This window comes from Abramis brama (genome assembly GCF_963993115.1).
Source record: "Abramis brama genome assembly, chromosome: 14".
In the NCBI taxonomy this organism is placed as follows: Eukaryota; Metazoa; Chordata; class Actinopteri; order Cypriniformes; family Leuciscidae; genus Abramis; species Abramis brama.
The window spans coordinates 18,977,958-18,985,769 of record NC_139976.1 but is presented as its reverse complement, the minus strand read 5'-3'; the positions used below and the strand labels follow the sequence as shown (position 1 = coordinate 18,985,769).

The window sequence follows — 7,812 nt, the reverse complement described above, 5'->3', positions numbered from 1 at the left end:
GCTGTTGAAGCTCCACCAGGATTACATCTGCTACCACCGCTGTGATTGTACTCAATTAGTATGATTAACAGACAGCTGTGACGATGCGAAAATTAAAAAAAACAAAAACATTATATCATTATATCAAATCATAAGTCTCAACATGCTGTATACTGCTTTCATTGTCATGTAATTTATAGTGACCCCAAAAGTATTTGAACACATATATGAATGTCATTACATTACAGAAAATATTAAATCAAGTGGCATTTATCACAATAAATGTTATTAGCACATTTTGAATGCAAAATATTGTTCATTCAAATTAAAACAAAAGTATTCTGGTTGTTAAATATGACAGAAACATGTCCATTGTGATAAACAGCTACATAGGACATCTGTGTGAACTTGTGAACAATTTTTATACATCCACTGAAATGTCCATAAGGTCAGTTGTCAAAATCAAAACAGAATCCCAAACATGGGAAATGAAAATAGAAAAATGTTCATTCTTAACTTGAGTTCTTAAATTATAAAAAGTCACATCTAAATGTGTTTGTTTGACATGTCGTTATCTCTGCCAGTGCCACGAAATTATGAGTGACTTTAATGGTCGTTTTGGGTGTTAATACACCTGGATGAGTTTCGATGAGGATCCAGCTTGTCTGTCGCCCACAAGTGGTCACATGTGTACCTGCATGTTATTTGCCATTAGATATATTTATTTAGCATCCTTATCATTGTCATAATTATTATGGATCCAATAAAAAGCAGCACATCAGTGCAGCTGATCTATGAAGCATGTATCCAGTAATATTCTCTAATATAAATGTGATTCAACCTAAACATATCGATAAATAATTTATAAATAAATGTGTTATTTCGAAATCTCCCTGAATCGATTATTTAAATTATTATTCTGTTGTTTACTGGGGTGCTGTTACGTTAAATTAAACATTTTATATACCAGTTTATTGAAAACTGGAAGACCATCGTTTTCGATGGTCTTCACACGCCTGCCTTCTCTGTTGTATCCGTCCGCGTGGAACTATATTACTGTCTAAATATGAAAATCACTGCTTGAAACACACCTCGGACACCCAAATCCACTTGAGAAACACTAGTAGAAAAGCATACAATTCGCTTTATACGGTTTTCAAAATATAATAATTTACAGAATTAGTAAACAGAACAACGGCGGATTGTTTTCATCCCTTCCACTAAATTTCATTCGGTGTAGCGGAAGTTCATTTACAACTCCTTCCGGTCCCCTTGCTGGTAAGTTGGTGCTGTTTTTTTTGGGAGTAATTTTGTAAATTAGATACATAACGAGTGCAGAAGTCTCTCATTAGCATTTGCCTGAAAGAAATCCGCACCAGTTATTTGCACCAATTAAGGTAAAAAGTGAAAATCTTGAGTTCTGCATGTGAAAAATGTCTTGGACTTGGTATTGGGTTAGCAGCCGGCTAGCCAGTTAGCGACAGTAGGCTCTTTCTTCTGTAAATGGCCTGGTTGTGTTGCTAGCTTATTCTATACTATTATAAACAAATTAATTTTCAGAAAGCGTAAAAGTCTCTGTGTTTGAGGCAGCTCTGTGATAGATAGTTCGTTTAGTTTTTATTTTTAATATTAGCGCATCATGTCATGTCAGTGAGCGTGACTGCAGTAGGCGTGTTGTTGCAGTTTGGCGCGCCCATCGCTTCCCCTAAACTAGAGGTGAACTTCACTAAAACACTTCTAAGTAATTGTGCTGGATGAGATGTTGTTTTTGTTTTAGATTATTATTGTTTGCATTTGATAGTTGATATAAATACATCGTCACGTCACGTTTGTTTGTATGTTTACATACAAAACAGCCTTGCAGTAATAAACAGGAAAAAACCGTCAATGTTGCAAAATTATAATAAAACTATAAAACTGTTCTGCAGGAGACGATGTAGTATCATTATTCAGCTCAAACTCAAACCCCAATTTTAAATTTTAAAAGGCAGCTATATTATTTTCATGTAAAATGACCATTCAAATGTGTAAAAGAAACGCACTATTGTACTGTACTGTTGGATGTGTTTATTTATTTAAATTAAATGTATATTACTTCACTTTAAAATCACTATGTAAGATTTTTGGATTTAAAATATCCAAAAACCACTAGAACAATGTTATATTTTGTTGGCTTGTGTAACATTATCCCAAATGTTTCAAACAAAGTTTAAATCAAGAAAAATTAGCTACTTTATCCAGTGTAACAGCCTGTGTCATTACGTCGCTTTTCAATGAAATCATATCTGCGCTACCCTTTCTTTCAGTAGAAACCATGGAAACACCAAATCTTTAATATATTATGTGTTTTATTAGACAGGTGAGCAACTGTTTGGCTACGTTTATCGACAGAAAACTGATCATTGTTATGGTCTTATTGTTTGAATCTCTAATTTTCTTGATTTACAGCGAGTAACAGGTTTGTACCATGCTTCAGAGGCAACACTATTTTGTCAAGTGGATAACAAAGCATAATCAGAAAGATCTATATTTGTAGAAAATAGGAAGTAGCGTTTTTCTCCACCATACAATATGTTTTAAAATGTACTGCATGCCATTTAGCAACACGTCGAGTCATCCAGCTTTTATTTATTTGATATTCTAATGTTGATCTAGCTCACTGCAATGTGCAACACATAGAGTAACGTTATAACATAACTTTCAACGCACTCAAATGCATTTTTACAATGATTGTTTTGACCAAGTCAAACAGCGCTGTATTAGCCTACCCCACAATTTTTATACGTCAGATAAAGTGACCTGTATGAGTAGTGATTCAGCTGTTTTATTAGAATGAAATAAAATAATGTGCATTTAAGTGATCATACATAACTCTAACGAAGTTCAGGGAAGAGGGAGGCAGATGTTAAACGTAACTTTAATCGCAAAATAAACATAAACAACAAAGCGAAAGGAGTGTCAGTGGCTGACTGCGGGATAATAAAAACAGCAACGTAAAATGTCCTGCGCTGCTTCATACCACAGGAACGTTAATAAAACTTGAATACATTAGCTCAGCCATGAACATGATTTCTGCATGATTCCCGTCAGATTGCTTTCCATCAGCTGTGGAGGTGAAGACGACAACTCCCATGATTCCACGCTTATTCTCGGCGTCATCAAGATACGCATTAGTTATTGTTATACGTGACCTCTAGCGGTGAAACTTACATAATGTGCCTTTAATATGTTTCTTATTTATTTTAATCAAGTTTATTTACTTATTTATTTTATAATTTTATTTATTCTATTTTTTTTTTTTTTATAACTTTTTTACAGACCCCCTAGTCCCCGAACCCCATTTTGCTGTAGAAAAGGTGTTTAGTTACAAAGTACCATGGTAATACTGTTTTTTGTGTGTAGATACTTTCATGCCTTTTTGACATGTATTATCATGTAAACACCATGGTACGTGAATTTGGTAATTCAAAACCTCTGTATTTGTAGAATACTGATTTTGTGCTAAAGTATCATTACTGTTCTTGATTGTGCAAGGCTGTATAGTAAAACTGACCGTTCCTCTTGTTCACTCACCTAAAGATTACATGAACTTCTACTGAGACGAGCGCAGACGCTAGTCTGCCCCTTTACAGCGCAATCCTGTCTATCCCGGCCGCCACCATGTCTTTCGTCCCCACCCCTAGCCCCACCGTGGTGGATCAGACCACCCTCATGAAGAAATACCTGCAGTTTGTGGCGGCGCTCACTGACAACAACACGCGTGAGTCTGTTTCCTTCTGTTTCAGTTGTTACTATGTTAGATGAAAGCGCTGTCTCTGCTTACTGGCGTGTTTTTCCTTCATTTAAACATCAGCGGATGAAACCAAACTGAAGATGATGCAGGAAGTCAGTGAGAATTTCGAGGTAAACTCTTCTATTTTGCTTCTGAAAAGCTTGAAATGAAAGTTGCTTTCACATAGTAATTGATGTTAGTCTCTTCTTTCTCAGAATGTCACATCCTCACCACAGTATTCTACTTTCTTGGAGCATATCATCCCTCGTTTCCTAACATTTCTGCAGGATGGAGAAGTGCAATTCCTTCAGGAGAAACCAACACAGGTGTGCTTTTTGATAAAAATCATATTGCTCTAGTCATCATAAATGCCTCGTTCCTGGCATTGAAGTAAACTTGGGGTGTCTTTGAATTTTATTATAGCAATTAAGGAAACTCGTCCTGGAGATCATCCACCGAATCCCAACTAATGAACATCTGCGGCCCCATGCCAAAAACATCCTCTCTGTCATGTTCCGCTTCCTTGAGGTCAGTCTTTACCTGAATGTCACACTTCAACTGATATAGATTCTATAAAATAGCATTTTATTGGACAAGAGGATTTTTCATTTTTGTTCTGTTTTTACATTAATATGATCAGCTGAGACACAATGATGAGAGCGATGTGCTTTAGTCCGGGGAATGGTACTGTGTGTGTGTGAGTGAGTGAGTGTGTATGTGTGTGTGTCTGTGTGTGAACTGTAAAGTACCAATAAGCCTGGGCGCTGAAAGTAAAACTGATAAGATCTGAGTGTCCAAATGCTGATCTGTGTGGATTTTGAATTAGAATACAGTTCAGTTTGGGGTCCGTAATTTTTTTTAAGAGAAATTAATGTTTATTCAACAAGGATGCACTAAATTGATAGTGTCAATACTAAATCCAACTAAATTGGATTTATTGTTCCAAATAAATGCTGTTCTTTTGAATATTGAAAGAATATCTTGATTTCCACAAAATTAAAAGCAGCACAACTGTTTTCAATATTGATACTAATGAAAAATGCTTATTGAGCAGCAAATCAGCATATTAAAATGATTTGTGAAGGATCATGTGACACTGAAGACTGCTGAAAATTCAGCTTTGTCATCACAGGAATAAATTCCATTTTGAAATGCATGAAAATAGAATATAGTTCTTTATAATGTAATGATATTTTACAATATTCATGTTTTACTGTATAGTTGATTAAATAAATGGTGAGCCTAAGGGACTCCTTTCAAAAACATAAAAAATTACTGACCCAAACTTTTGATTTTTAGATGGTATCAAAGCTTTTATACATGCACTAAAAGCCACAAAACTCTATATTTGATTTTATTAAGTCATTAAAGGGTAATTACTTTAAAGAGAATTCAAAGGATTGTTTTGTCAAAGTGGATTATTTCACTTAATTTATCTAGCAGGCACTTTTGTCTAAAGTTACTTTTGTTTAAAGTTAGTTAAAGTTCAGTGGTTGTAGTAAACAATTCATTTTACATTTGTTTACAATGCATCATCTTGAGGGTATTTTTAAATTTTGGCTCTGACTGGTTCTTGCCTCTGTTTCATCATTTAGATTGAAAGTGAAGAGAATGTGCTCATTTGTTTACGCATCATCATTGAACTGCATAAACAGTTTCGCCCGCCGATCTCTCAAGAGGTGAGATGCAGCCTTCTGGCGCTCTGATGTTGACTCGCATTTGCATTTCCTGTGTTTCAATAAATGTTATTAAATAAACATCTCTCTGCCCACTCTTACAGATTCATCATTTTTTGGACTTTGTGAAGCAAATTTACAAAGAACTGCCAAAAGTTGTGGTAAGCTGGAACAAGAATTGGATTTGTAGTATTTGTTTGTGTGAAAGTATCTGTTTTCTGAACCTGTGTCTCTGTCTGTCAGACAAGGTATTTTGAGAATCCTCAGGTTATAGCAGAAAACACTGTGCCTTCTCCAGAAATGGTGGGCATGATTACCTCAGTATTGGTGAAGACCGCACCGGAGCGTGAGGACAGCGAGACCCGGACGGTCAGTACACATGCTCTCTAACTGTACACAATCCTCATCATCTCAATAGTTTTGACAAATGTGATCAGCAGAGACACAATGATGTGAGCGATATTGCTTTAGTCCAGAGAATGGTACTGTGTGTAAGAGTGTTTGTGTGTGTGTGTGAGTGTGAGAAATGTAAAGTACCAATAAGCCTGGGCGCTGAAAGTAAAACTGATAAGATCTGAGTGTCCAAATGCTGATCTGTGTGGATTTTTGACTTGATCGCTAATGCTGGGTTAAATGTATCAAGTGTTTCTGATAGATAAAATAGTAATAATTCTCACACCGATCTGATTGAAATACATTGGAATACATCACATCTGGTCAGCGTGCCACATATGTAGTAGCTCAAATTAAAAAAATTGAATGCATCCAAAGCTCAAATCGGATCCGAAAATTCTGGTCGGCACCCCACACAGTCCCTGTGTGACTCTCCATAGCAAATGAATGACTTCTGGTTAGGGATGCACAATATATCAGCCGATATATGTTCATTTTTAATGCTAGCGCTATCGGCCCGATAAGAAAATTTGGCCAATATATTTAAGCCGATAATTAATGGATTATTTCCTTCAGCTGAGACACTTTAGATGCTCACTGTTCGCCATGATGGTTTTGAATTGCTTGAAATATGATTGGAATCACTTCAAAAAAGGAAAATACAGTTAAGTGCAACATGTTCTGTTATAAGGCTGCCATATAGGCTACATAAAATTATAATGAGAACATTATAATTGTGTGCTTGAGACATGGCTTTTAATGGTGAGACTTTTGATCAGGCTCTCAAAAAATTTGGATTTAGATTTATCAGTCAATATATTGGTTATCGGCTTTCAGATATAAAGAATTATAGGTTATCGGTACAGGCCAAAAATTTCATATCGGTGCATCCCTACTTCCGGTCTATTGGCTGTCGTTTGTGGTGTGCAGTGGAAAGGCGGCTTTAGAGTTAGATACTACAAATACAGTGTTGTCACATGCGTTTGTGACCACCACAATATGTGCATTCAGTCACAAAATGTTTTGAACCCTGATTGCACATGTATTTTTAGCCAAGTCCGCCAACATTTGTAAAGTGTTTACATTCCTGGAGTTCCTAATCATAGACTGATTCTAATGCGAATGATGGTTTGTTTATGTAGACACTAGAGGGCACCAAATTCCTGCTTATGAACTTTGTGCAAAGAGGTGCTAAAATGCAGTTGCAGTTCAGCTCTTCTGAAACAAACATTTTCTACAAAGCCACTTTGAAACAATATGTATTGTGAAAAGTGCTATACAAATAAGCTTGAATTGAATTGACGTTTACTGTCAACAAAGACAACTCCATAGGTGTTCAAAAGTTTTATCGTAACGCCTTGTGTAGTCTTTCACTGGCCTCATCTGTCTTCTCTGTGTCCTCCAGCATACCATAATCCCCCGGGGATCGCTGTCACTCAAAGTGTTGGCAGAGCTTCCCATCATCGTAGTCCTCATGTATCAGGTGAGAGCCCATAAAAACACTCATTCAAAGTTGACTTTATGCCAGCCCTCTTCAATTAGATATTTGGCTCCTTTATAAAAGGTGTCGTCAATCATCTGAAACACATACTTGCTATCTAAATCCATTGTTTACTCAAACCTGGCACGCTTATCAAAAGGGTGGTTGTGATTTAGATTTTTTTTTGTGTGCTTTTTTTGTCTTTGTCAATATGAGCTTTAATAGCAAAGAAAATCAATTTTGATATTTTGAGTCATAAAATGGCAGTCTGCAGCTGTCAGGAAGCTACAATCAATCAAAACACGACTTTTGGTTTACCTTCTCTGCACGTTATCATTTTACATTTGACCAGCAGGTGTAGTCCTATTTTCTGCCTAAATACTAGAAACCCACAAACATCGCAGATCCTGGTTCAGAACTTATTGTGTGTCGTTGTGTCTTAAAATCCTCAGGCAGCTCTAAATCAAGTTTTGCATAAAAAGTTCACAATATGCTATGTTTTTAAAATGCTT

The 7,812-nt window shown here is 36.1% G+C and overlaps 1 protein-coding gene across 3 annotated transcripts in view; it reads left to right on the top strand.

The window, feature by feature from the left end:
- Positions 1–1,236: 1,236 nt before the first annotated feature.
- The window catches only part of trrap (transformation/transcription domain-associated protein), a 91,502-nt gene continuing 84,926 nt past the window's right edge, over positions 1,237–7,812 (top strand). For 2 of the 3 annotated variants that reach the window (XM_084135558.1, XM_084135557.1), the window contains exons 1-9: positions 1,237–1,257; positions 3,559–3,739; positions 3,833–3,882; positions 3,967–4,077; positions 4,175–4,279; positions 5,347–5,430; positions 5,532–5,588; positions 5,671–5,796; positions 7,226–7,303. In XM_084135558.1, the coding sequence (XP_083991684.1) occupies positions 3,640–3,739; positions 3,833–3,882; positions 3,967–4,077; positions 4,175–4,279; positions 5,347–5,430; positions 5,532–5,588; positions 5,671–5,796; positions 7,226–7,303 (711 nt within the window). In that variant the 5' untranslated portion in view covers positions 1,237–1,257; positions 3,559–3,639. Of the gene's footprint in view, positions 1,258–3,558; positions 3,740–3,832; positions 3,883–3,951; positions 4,078–4,174; positions 4,280–5,346; positions 5,431–5,531; positions 5,589–5,670; positions 5,797–7,225; positions 7,304–7,812 lie in introns of all 3 variants that reach the window. The other variant, XM_084135556.1, reaches the window with a different exon arrangement.